At 42.7% G+C, this 13102-nt stretch overlaps 1 protein-coding gene across 3 annotated transcripts in view; it reads right to left on the bottom strand.

Moving 5' to 3' along the window:
• Window positions 1-221: 221 nt before the first annotated feature.
• KLHL6 (kelch like family member 6) overlaps window positions 222-13102 on the bottom strand; it is a 121980-nt gene continuing 109099 nt past the window's right edge. For all 3 annotated transcript variants that reach the window (XM_055409590.2, XM_088838741.1, XM_055409525.2), the window contains 4 exons: window positions 11305-11542; window positions 6487-6689; window positions 5282-5495; window positions 222-4041 (listed from right to left, as the gene is read on the bottom strand). In XM_055409590.2, coding sequence (XP_055265565.1) covers window positions 3740-4041; window positions 5282-5495; window positions 6487-6689; window positions 11305-11542 — 957 coding nt within the window. In that variant the 3' untranslated portion in view covers window positions 222-3739. The remainder of the gene's footprint in view (window positions 4042-5281; window positions 5496-6486; window positions 6690-11304; window positions 11543-13102) is intronic.

Raw genomic sequence — 13102 nt, 5'->3', positions numbered from 1 at the left:
GAAGGGAAAAAGCTGTCTACTTTTGCCATTCTGTAAACCAAATCTGATTAATTTTAGCATATGAGTTTATCTAAGCCCCCTGGAAGCAACTGAAACGTTTAAAATTTCCCCTCCTAAATTAATTTCTATTCAGATACCGCTTATTCATATCAACCAAAAAAAAAAAATCAGCTAGTAATTGTATATAAAACATTCTATTTACTCCAAACATACTCCATACATACTGAATAAATAAAAACTTTATTTGATTTTTACCCATAAATGGTATCTTTAGTTTGATCACTTAAAAAAAATACAACTTCATGTAACCAAAATTCTTGAAGGATTTGGTTAACTAAGGATTTTGTTAATATTTTTATCTAAAAATATGAAAATCTGACCTGTCAAAATTAGTTTTGCAGTAGCCACGTTTGAGATATTTACAATTTCCATGAAAGTTGACTCCTCAAATAAGGAGATCTCATACAAAATCCAGATCAGAAACTAAAGAAGAAAAAAGGCTTTTGCAACCCCAAGTTAGGACTTTACATAAGAAATTCCAGTGGTATTTACCCAATTTGAAAATTTTACTGAGTATTTTTCTTTTTCAAAATGAAGTAGGATAAGTAAATAACAACAGTACCTCAAGGGCTTTCATAAATAGCAAAGCTCTATTTTCACAGCTATAAGCAAATATTTGCACTTCCCTGAGAGCACAGCTTCTCTGAGTTCAAGAGCTCTGTGTGTGTGGGGGTGGGGGGTGTTTCCTGAGGCCTATGCATGCAGAATGTAATGAAAGCTAAGAAGAGAATATTTATCTGTTGATGTTTGGGTGAGCTCAGCTCCCTACCCATTTCAGATCAGCCTTGGCAACTGGAGTCTTTAACCTCCCTGACAGATTCTACCTCATCAGAACCTCTGGGCCTGTCTCTCTTGGTCCAGCAAGACAAGAGACCTAGCCAAGCAGCCCAGAGGCCCCATAGGGAACAGGTCTTACTGCTAGTCCTGCTCTAATTTTGCCTCACTTCTAAGAAATGGGTTCCTTATGCTTCCTGAGAATGGAGTCATGCTCCCAAACTCCAGGGCCCCCAGCATCATTTTCTAGACTTGTGTCCAAACCTGACTTCCTCCTCCTCCTACCTCATCCCCTTTCTTCCAGTCAAGGGTACTCTATCCACTCATGGGACCTGACTCAAGATCCAGCAGGTTGTACCAGGACATTCTGCCTGAGTCCTAGGGCCCTTTGTCTCTAACTCACCTGGCAACAACCTGCCTCGTCCCCCTGCTGGCAGTATGGCTTATGACAGTTAACTTCCTGTGAACTAGGTTTTTGTTTTTTCATCTAAAAACGGAAATTAGATTTTAAGAGCTTCCATCCCTATCTAGGGCCTAGAAATTTAAATCCTGATGATGTAGAGTTTCCCCAAAATGACTTGAACTGTTTTTATATCCCTAAAAGTTACAGACTGGCAGCTTCAAGTGCGGAAATCTGGATGTTCTTAGTAGGTGTATCTGTCTGCCAACCCATTATTGACAGTCAGGTTTATAACACAGAGATCCTAAATCCTCACTTTCCCAGCACAGGGTTGACCTGTTGAAAATTTGGGCTCAAAATTTGCCAGTTGCTCTCATCAAAGGACAACCAGGACAAGGAACACATTCTTTCCAAGAGGAGGCTTTCTGTGTTGCCAATGATGCTGTCATTGAACTTCTTTGAAATTTGTTTCCTGAAATTGTCTTTGAAATACGACTGATTCCTCCCAAAGCTCATAAGTGGTTTCTGAAGGCAATGCCAAGGAAAGACAAACATGTAAACAATGGCTGTATCATTGATCTAAGAGCACAGCTTCCCAAGGAGATCACTTGGAAGGGCAAGAAAGACCTGAATGCAATCTCATAACTTCATGTACATCTCCTTTTCTCTAGCTTGATGAAAAGAAAAAATTATAATATTGACAAGTAACCCATTTACCTGCTTATTGAGTGTTTCCAGGGTGGAGACTTGTCTTGCTTTTTGGAGTCCCCAAGACTTGCCAAACATAAAAATTTCCAGGAATGTTTGCTGAATTGAAGTAGTTTAAATCGTTTCAGTTGAGAGCTTCATTAAGGTTATCAGTGTTCATGGGTAAGTGAGGTATGTGTTCTAAATTTCCACAAATATGTATGTATTTTCCCACCTCACTTTTCAAAGCAGGGAGCTAAAGTGTACACCTGACTCTAAGAAGACACAGAGCTTCTCAAACATCAACATGCATTTATATTTATCCTCAATGATCTATGCATAAATAGAATTTTCAGTTGTCATTTTCCGAGTCTGTTTTATCTGCTTTGAGCTGTAGCTTCTTCTAACCGTAACTTTTCTATGAAAGTTAAATTCACTATCAACTCTAATACCTCTATCTTCCCAAACTGCTGAGATGTACAAGCACAAAATGGCACATCTGACATGAATTAAACTCTATAAAGAGACTTGAAATCATATGATGAAAATAAATGACATTAGGTAATGCAGTTACTATGCTGTTACCATTATTGTTGCTTTTTAAGTACAGCATCTGAAATAGGATATCTTAATCTGTTTCCCCAACTCGGGGATTAGAATGAATTTCCAGTGAGCTCATTTGAAAGCTCTATCTCTGAGAGTAAAGAACAGACTCTGTTCTTTAAGTCAAAACTGCACCAACCTGATTCAAAAACCAAATAAGAGGGATTAAAAGCATCCTGAAAATGAAGCTTCCAGGTGGGTGGTCACAGGGACATGGACCCAAATCACTGTCTAAAAATTAAAACGTATACTGTCAAGAAGAGCCAGTCATTCCTCAGTGGCGAGCAATGTAAGGATGTTTACATAAAACAAACAAACAAAAAACAAAACAGTATTCTGAGTCTCTGGAAAAACCTTTTCTACATTGCAATACAACTGTTGGACATTAAAAGGCTAGGGCACTGGGCTGTACTGAAGGTACAAGTCTGTCCGGCAGTGACAGTTCGAGGCTACGATGAGCCTCCTGTGATCATAAAAAATAGAGGCATCTGATGAGGAGGACAAAAGTTTTTTACATGTTCCAGAGCAAACAGGTCTTCCCAGACCTATCTCCCCAGAACTGTCAGATGGAACAACCTATGATACACCTTTGACAAGGGGCCCAAGGTTACCACACCAAAGATCCCATGTGGTTTAAATATAAGGAAAAGAAGAAAGAAGAAAAAAAAAACCCTTTATTTCCCTGCCTTGCTGAGTGAATCCTCTAGCTAACCTGTCAGACCAAAAGATGAGCTGTTTTGGTTTGTGTTTTCCTGCTCTGAGATAGACGGCCTGACAGAACCTGAGCTGACTTCGAGATGGAAAGACCTGGCTTTAAACTCCGGGTTTAGCTACTTAGAATCTGACTGACCTAGGGCAATCACTTAGCCTCTATTAAGCTCGGTTTCCTCACCTCTCAAATGGGAGTTTTAATGTCCAGTAATTAGCTCATTAGGACAGTGAAAGGCATTGGTGTATAAAAGCACCTGGGTATAGAACTTGGCAGGGGACAGGCGTGTCTTGCATGTTAAGTATTACTCTTCTTTCTTCCTGAGGTAGGTCTCGCAAACATTCCTGGCTGGTCCCAAGTGTCCCAAAGCTGTGACTTCCGAGGAGCCCCCAGGGGGAGCCGCGGTGAGCCCCAGGTCCAGCCCCGCTGGTGTCCGAAGCAGGAACGAAGGGCAGGGCTGAGGGAGGCGGGCTCCCCGCGTGACTCCGCCCTCGGCGCACCCGGGGTCAGACCGACACGGCTCCAGGCACGATCCTCCGAATATGGGTGTACGACTTCCTGATGGTGACGCTGCCGTGGTGGGACACTCCCCGGGGCAGGACGCATTCCTCCGTCAGTTTCTGGGCCTCGGGGTCCCAGCACAGCACCGTGGCGATGACCTCGTTCTTCTCGTCCCGCCCCCCAGTGATGTAGAGCCGGTTGTTGCAGGGCGCGATGCCGCAGCTGGCCCTCTCATGGCTGAGCTGGGTCACCAGGCACCAGCTGTCCTCCAGGGGGCTGTAGGCGTACAGCGCTCTCATGGCGCCTCCTGAAGAGGAAACACCGTGAGCATATCACTATTTTTCTGGTTTTCTTCCCCATTAACCACTCAACTACAACCGGTTAGGTCAAGTCTACCACCTTGCCAAAAGAAGGAGCAAACTCATGGCTCTTAAGAAAGCCAGAATGGGTAACTAGGGGCGGGAAGTCTCACGCTGGAAATAGTTCACTTCCCTTGAAACTCTTCAGCCAGGTACTAATCAGGTTCTAAAGGACACCTGACTTTCCATGACTGCCAAAATGTACCCTAAGTCTGCTTTCTGGAGGAAATACCATGTGGTACATCAGGCAGGCCTGGCTCATAAACCCAGTTCTGCCACTTTGGGATCTGTAACCACCAGCACCAAGACCATGGTGGTTGTGAGAAAACAGAGGGATCACGCACATAAAGCACCTGGCGGGAAGCCTGGTACATAGAAGTCTTGTACTGATATACATGACAGTGACCAAAAGTGGGGGCATCTCTAAACTGAGCATGACGGGGAACACCCGTTCTAGTAACCCATCTTGAGATCAGACCTTTGAGGCAGAGTCATGAGTCTGACTATTAAAAACACAGGAAACCTGAAGCAAGGGAGAAAAGGGATTTTGCCTTACTCTGTTCCCATATTTTGCATTCAAGAAACCTTCTCTGGTTAGCTCTTATTTGCTGAAGTTATTTATTTTTGGTATTTCCTTAATCAGTAGTTCTCAACCCTGGCTGTACTTCAAAATCACCTGAATGTTAAAAACACCTAGCACTGTGGCCAGCATCCACCTCATTCTGATATTGTTGGTCTGGACAAGCCCCAGGTACCCATGTTTTTGTTAAAAAACTTCATAATGAGTAGTCAGGGTTGAGATCTATCATCCTTAACAATTACATGCCCACTGTGGTCTGGCTGGAGAGGCTTTCCTTCTGGCTAAATGCAACCTTTCAGAGCCCTCAAACCTAGTAGGAGAATAAAATTTCCATGAACACAAAGTAAGAAATAATGGTAGCGGCTATTTACTGGGCACTTATACTGTGCATATTCAATTTCTGTGCAATTGCTATTGCTTACAACACACTTTGTTCCCGTAGCAACTTCTGGCTCCCACTTCCCAGGGCCCCATTGTCTATCTGCTCTGTGTGTCTCCTAAATGTGGGCTGTTTCTGTCTCCAGGACTGAAAGATAAATTTCACCAAGGCTTGGACCAATCCCATCTTCTCTTCCTTTTCAACCACATCATGCCATTTGCTTACTTACCAACTACATAGATACGGTCCCGGAAACTCACTGCATTGATGCATTTAGCCTCTACTGGCATGGCTGACTTTAAATTCCACTTATTGGTTGAAGGATCGTAACACTGAGTCTTGTCCGTCGCCAGTTTCCCATTGGGCCCTCCACCAATCACATAGAGCTTCTTCTTATGGCTGGTGGCTGCGAAGGAACTGACGTGGATAAGGAGGGGCGCAGCCTGCGGGGGCACAGGGGCACCAGGAGACACTCTCAGTCACACTGCCCAGATTGTTGCAGTGGTTCACAGGACACAGGCCAGGAGTCAGGGAACACAAGCCCAGGCATCCTTAACCTAAAATCATAAGGCCTGTGGGCTTGACTCCCTTGAGATACAGAGAAGATCAAAGCATACATTTCCCACCCTGCCTCCTGGCTCTGGTTTCCATTCTGTTTCACCCTGAGTCCAGCTCTCAGAGGAGGTGGGGTGTAGACAGAAATAAGTGTATATGAGATGCAACCAGCCAATGCTGGAGGAGATTGCTTTCTCAAAAATGTATATTCATATTTATTCATGTGCTCCTTCATTCAGAAAGTATTTACTGAGTGCCTACTATGTCCTAGGCATTGTCCTTAGCACTTATAGCTAGGAAGAATTGCTGGTATAAGGGTTCCAGGTGTTGTCTATAGGCAGATCTCCAGAGCTGGTTCATTTTGCATAATTGAAACTTTATGCCCATTGAACATTGCTTTGCCTTTTCTTGAGTATGATATGTACCTGAGATTGTATTGCTGAAGTCTTATATGAAGACATATACATGGTTCATTGTTAATAGGCACATGAATAAGGGCTGACTCCTACTAAATACTACCAAATGACTCTGGGTTTCAACAAACAGTGTAGTCAAGGGATCCCTGTGTGCCCAGTGTGGAGAAGATAAGGGCAGATGGTGTCCTAGGAGACAGAGATTCTAGACCAAGACATGCAGACCAAGATAGGATCAAGCCTGCACTCCACACCTGAGGTACTGGCCAGGATAGGACAGAGTTCCCCCACCTGGAAGAAAGTCATTTCTGTGACCTGACCAGAAATGCTGAATCGATGGTACCACCAAAAATATTCTCAGTGGGAGGAGAAAGATCAGAAAGCCATATACCTACGCTGGCAGATACCTTTTTTTTTTTTTAAGTTTTGAAAAAACCATACAGTTACTCATTGAAATAATCTATACCTCTGACCAGCAGTTGTGGAAGGGGTCATAGGTCTCCACGTTGTTGATCCTCTGCAAGCCATCGAACCCTCCAAGCACGTAGACCTTGCCCCCCAGCACCACCATCTTGTGCCTCCAGCGGCCTATGTTCAAATACTCAATTTGAATCCATTTGTTTATTGAAGAATTATATTTCCAAACATCGTGCTGTGTTTCTTTACCACCTGGAAGACATATACAGCATTTAAGAAACCACCAGATGTGTAACAAGTACAGCTTCTCCCATAATGTCCCACAAGCCTGTAAGTGTTACTTCCCCAAACCAACACCAACCCCCACTCCTCCCCGCCAGGCAAAAAAATTCATGAAGATGTGTGCGGTGTGGTTGGAGAGACAGCCAACACAGGGAAACAGGGAGACACAGGGTAAGGCTGTGCCATGTGTCACCTCTGTGCTGCAAGAGTTCAAAGAAGAGGCTACATGAGCTAAGTCCAGAGACGGCCTCAGGGCAGTGGTACCCAGGTCTGCCTAGGCGCGCGGGCGCCAGCGGGAGCCTGCACTCAGTGTTTGAGTGGCCGAGGAGCAAGAGGTCAGGCAGGACAAGGACAGTGAGGTTGGACGATTGTGGGTGGGAACAGTAGGGCCTTATGTGTTCAGTCACTCAGTCATGTCTGACGCTTTGCGACCCCATGGACTGCAGCCCACCAGGCTCCTCTATCCATGGGACTCTCCAGGCAAGTGTCCTGGAGTGGATTACCATTTTCTACTCCAGGGGACTTCCCAACCCAAGGATCTAACCCATGTCTCCTGCATCTCCTGCATCGCAAATGGATTATTTCCCACTGAGCCACCTGGAAAGCCAGGTAGGGCCTTGACCAGCATCAAAATAGAAAGCAGCTGAATATGTTTGCTTATTTATTAATATTTAAACAAATCCAAGCCTGGAGAAATCACCACAAAATCTTAGAAAATTTTTTGGTTCATATCTCTGATCTATATGAAAACATAAGTGAGGTCTGTCCTACTTTGAAATTATTTCTGTTGGAACTGAATGAGATGCTCACAATAGAGTGATGAGCTGGTAAAAAAAAAAATTCAGAACAACTCAATAAACAGAAAATACAGATTTCAGTTAGGGAGAGAGACCAAGACAAAGGAGAACTGACTTTTTTGGTGACTTCAATAAAATATTTTAATGACTTTGTATTTCCTTTTCCCCATCAGCACAGAGTACTGCTAATTATTAATACTTAAAAGATGTAGTTTTCAGACTTTCAGCTGTGCACTAGTGTGGAACTGAGTATCACTGGTGACGCTCTGTGTCATGAGTTTCTCAAGGGTGGAGCCCCGAGGTGGGATTCCTAGGTCAGGGGCGTGCCCACCTTAATTTTCATAGGTGCTGCCAAAGAGCCTTTAAAGCTGTCCTGGTTGACCTTTCCTCATACCCCACCCACAGCAGATATCAGGAGGGTTTTTTGGGTTGGTTTGTTTTGCTTTACATCCTGATAGAGAAAAATGATGTCATAGTTTGGTTTTTCCCTGCTACTAGGGAGACTGAGCTTCTTCCTCTTCTGTGAGCTTTTTGTTCATATAGTTTAACATTCTTGGGGAGTGGGATTGTGCACCTTTTAGAGTTCTCTATTCAAAATACTGATTTGATCCCATTCAGGTAGTATCCAAAATTATAAAATACTGTACACTTTCAAAGAAATGTATGCAAACGTTCTTAAAAGGAGGAGAAAACCTACAATTTTTACTTCAGGATGTAAAAGAAGATCTGATTAACTGGGCAGGCGTATCATGTACACAGATGAGAAGACAAGTTATTGCAAAGATGTGAGTCCTCCCCAAGTTAACCTCTATGTTGGGTGTCTTCAGGGCTTTTCATGGATTTCAGGACGTGAAGTGACCATTCTAAACTTCATTTGAAAGAGTAGATTTGGGAACATTTCTAAGAAACATTTGAAAAAGGAGTGAGAGAGTTTTCCCTGGCAAATATAAAAATAAATAAATATCAAAATACCAAAAAGCTATGATAATGTGCTACCAGCGTAAGATGAGACAAACTGATCAATTAAAAGCAAGGTACAGAAACAGACTAAAAGATATAGAGATTATAAAAAATGACATTAGAACAACTGGCTATTTGTTTAGAGAAAAGTTAGATCCCTATTTCACATTACACTTAAAATTTAAGTGTAAATACTATAGACATAACTGGAGAATATATGATAGAAGATGTTAAAGATCTTGGGGGTGGTGAGGGGATTTCTAAGCATGACAAGAAACCTAGAATCATATAGAAAAGAAAATTACTATTTAAAATATAAAAAGTTAAAAGACAATCAATATCTGAGAGAAAGTATTTACAATACAAATAGCTTCCCTGGTGGCTCAGACTGTAAAGAGTCTGCCTGCAATGCAGGAGACCCAGGTTCCATTGATCCCTGGGTTGGGAAGATCCCCTGGAGAAGGGAATGGCAAACCACTCCAGTATTCTTGAAATCCCATAGACAGAAGAGCCTGGCGGGCTACAAACCATGGAGTTTCAAAGAGTCAGACACGGCTGAGTGATTAACACTTTCACTTTCATACAATAAGAACTCCAAGTATTAATAAGAAAGAAACAACCAACCAATAGAAAAACAAAGGATAGGAACAGCTCATTTTTAAAAAACATACATTTAACAAATAGATGAAAATATATTCAATCTCACTAAGAGTGTAAATATAAACATTCAAGTCTATTAAAATGTAATTGATAATAAAAAATATTAGCAAGGATGTAGAAAATTGGCACTGTCATTCATTATTGGTTGAACTGTAAATTGGCACAAACTTTCTGGAAGACAATTTAACAATATCTACAAAAATTCTAAATTTACACATCTTATGACCACTTCCAGGAATCTTTCCATATAGCAGCACAAGTTCATAAATATATATGTATGAAAATGTCTGTTGTGGCCTTTTTTTCAGGGGGAAAATAGCATTGAAAAAAATTATGTTTCATTCATTCAACAGAGAGCCCTGAAACTGGTAAAAGAGCAACAACAACAATCCTCACAGTAATGACAATGATGAGTAATACTGTTGAGCTCTCACCCTGTGCTTGGGATTATGCTGTAATTTACATGTGATATACACTTAACACATATAGTAGATCATGTAATGATGTCTAGAATAGATCATTAATTGAGTACAAGTTTCTGTTGATTTAGTATAACAAGCATGCTTTTGTGTATTGCTTGTATCATTTTTAAAAAGACAACAACAGATTGAAGACAGAGAAAAGAAAAGTTGTAGAATAAAATAACATGTATCATATATATGGCAAAGACTGACCTTGACTCCCACACCTGCATTTTCCTCCTGAGCACATGGCTAAACTACATTTCCCAGCCCCACATCGTGGGGGTACAGGGAGGGCATGTGGCTGGTTCTTGCCAATAGAATGTGAGCAGAACTGATGCCTCGTGTCCAGGCTGAGGCTGTTGTGAGCAGGTGTCCCTTCTCAACTTGTTCAGTTTCTCTCTCTTCCCAAAATGCATCAAGCTTTAAGGTCACTTGTGGAAACGGCTGCATCGTGAGATGGAAGGAGCCTAGGTCCCTGAAGATCTGAGTGAAGCAGGTGATCTCCCTTAGCCCCCATGTACTACTGTGGTAATTCACTGAGATTTAGAATTTGTTACCTCGGCTAGCATTACCTACTCTAAGACAATACAAAACCATTAAAAAAAAAAATGTAGGATTGTAATGGAACAGAGAAACTGCCATGTTTTACTTTATACTTCTTGTATTGCTTAAATCTTCTACAACAATTAAAAATGTTTCTCTAAGATAAAAGAATGCTGAAACCTAATCTATGGTATTAATATATTCAAGGAAGAACTGATCTGCCCTTTATTCTGAAAGAGGCCAGCTCTGGGAATAAGCTCTTCCCTAAACAAGTTTAGACTAGAGAAAACCTCCAAAAGAGGGGACGGGATGTTTGTCTCTTCCCTTGGCACCTCAAGAATTGCTAGGTGGCTTTTGATGTCATGGGAGAGCATGAGACTGAGAGAACATGGACTGGAATGTGTGGCTTTGGGTAAGTTCCATACTTTCTGAGTCTGTTTTATAACCTGGAGATTAAAACCACCTACCATATGGAGTTGAAGTGAGAGGCAAATGATTAAATGCTACCAAAGTGTAAGTTTATTTACACTTTGTTTATTTACACTAAGTGCTGTAAGGATGGTGGAGACTGTGTCACTCAATAGTTACTGAACATTTACTATGTGTCCAGACACAGTGCCGGGTATTGGGAATGCAGTGTTGACTCATGGAATTCAAGGACTAATGGGAAACAGGCATAGAGTAATTACAAATAACTAAGCAAATAACTTAGAAGTAAGAAATGAAAAAGTATTGGGTGCTATTGGAGCATCTAAAGGTAAAATCTAATAAACTTGGGGGGAGGAGTCAGATTTTTATTCATTATTGAATAAATTACTGAATATTCATTACTGTATTACCAATGCTCAGTGACCTTTGCCTACAGCAGACACCAGATAAATTCTAGCAATACTTTCCTTCTTCCTTTTCCAGAAAGTACAGGACCTGTCTGCCTGTTCCCCCAGTTCTTAGGACAATACTGCTCAAGGATTAGGGTTCGTTTAGTAATAATCCCCTCTCCACGATAAGACCATCTGAGTGCCTGGTTTCCACATTCCGACCCAGTCAGTGCTGGATCAGTGCCATCTACACTAATTCTTCTAGGATGGTTGCCTGACTCTCACTCAGGGAAGCACTTAGTGCCTTGGGAACTGGCTTTGGTATCACATAACTTCTGCTTACCTGAGATGTAGACCTCATTTTTTAATGTCACGCATGCAAACTCCACCCACTTCTTATTCTCACTGTCCAGCTCGTGCTCTGTCATGGGGAGCTTGGCCACCTCCAGGCGGCTGCGCCTCAGGGGATCCAGGCAGGTTACCTCCGCCACAAACCGTTCATCCTTCGTGCAGCCACCAATGATCATGAATACCTCAGACTGGAACTCATGCATCCTGGGCTTGGTGCGCTCTGAAATGATCTGGAAAACCAGTGGGAGTACAAAAAGGCAGAATGGTACAGTGGTTCAGACCTCAGGTTATGGAACCAGGGCAACAGAACCTAATTCCTAACTCTGCTAGGTATGACCATGTGACTTCACCTCCTTGAATATCATCTTCTGTATAATGGAGATTTTAGTGGTAACAACCTCATAGTTTTGTCAGGAAGATTAAATGGGCTAATACGCTTAGTGTGCTTGGCCTCGGGCCTGATGGATAATAAGTACTCAGTAAAGGTTATCAGTTGTAGATTTTACTACTTTTTAAGAAGTTCAGATCTGTTTATAATCAAATGCACTTCCTGCCTCTTCTCTCTTGCTTGGTTGGAAGCACTGAATCCTAGAATTTATTTTCTGGCCACCTTCCATTGCCCCTTGGTTTCAATTTCTTGATGATATCCCAGACTTTGCTCACTACCAGGCCTCTTCTGGAAGAGAAGTCCTGATTGGGCATATAAGAGCATCCAGAGACTTAGGAGAAAAGAACCAAAAGGAAACAGAATGTATCCAGGGAGGTCGGGGGACTGGCTCCCCACATCAAGCATATGACCCTTCAGAGCCTTAAACAAGTAAAGAAATTCATACCACAGGTATTTGAACCCAGCTGAAGGAGCAGAGGTTTGTGGTCAGATACACCAGAGTTCCTTTCTGCTTTCACCACCTATGGCCTTGTGACCTTGGAGAAGAGACACAGTCTCTGTAAGGGCCTGTGATCACACCTCTGCCACCAGGCTGTTGTGAGCATGCATGAGGTTGTAATGTAGAGGGCTGAGTCAAGCATCTGGCACACGCAGGGCCCTTGAAAGATAGTCAGAGGGGACAACAGGAGCGGTGGGAGATGTCATGTTGATGTTATGAATGAAAAGGGAGAGGTGCCCTCCTCCTGGTCTAGCCATCCCTGGGCTTGATGGGGGAAGTTCTACAGGTGCAGGACCTTGATGGGAGACAGAGAGGCAGCACCCATTTCCCACGTGACCAAAGCAGCTTCTTTTTTCTACAAGGTTACACTGACCTAATATGGATCATGGAACTTCAGTCTTGCCTGCAGATGGTGACACACAGGTTACAGTAGCAAAGACTGAAGCCCACGAATGATGAATCCAATCAGGTCAGCCAACATCCAGCATCTACTTCCCAGAAGAAATTTTATTTTTCTGTGCCAATAGTCAGATAAAATAAATTTTGATCCTCAGTTCTTGAGGCCGAACTGTGGCCATTAAGTGTGTAGCAGGGCTCTCCTCTGTGGGTCAGCAGAAGGGAGTATGGCTATGTGTGACAGGACAACCCTGGGCTGAGCCTGCAGCACTGACAGTGGAAAGGCCAGCTGGGATGAGGGTGGGGGGTGGTCCTGAGAACTTGGAGGCACTATGAGAATACCTAGCTGGTAGGAGAGGATTGAACAATGCTTTGGTACCAAAGACAAATCTGTCCCATCTGAGATTTCTCCCTCCAGCCTCTAAATCATCCTTCCCACAGTTGAGGTACAACCTCCAGCACCAATCTGTCCTCTTTCAGGGAGGATTTAGGGATTATAGAGCAATG

Source organism: Moschus berezovskii, chromosome 1 (genome assembly GCF_049115385.1).
Source record: "Moschus berezovskii isolate FMDL1 chromosome 1, NW_MosBer_1.0, whole genome shotgun sequence".
Lineage (NCBI taxonomy): Eukaryota > Metazoa > Chordata > Mammalia > Artiodactyla > Moschidae > Moschus > Moschus berezovskii.
The sequence above is the reverse complement of the archived record's forward strand: the minus strand, read 5'-3'. Positions and strand labels throughout refer to the sequence as shown.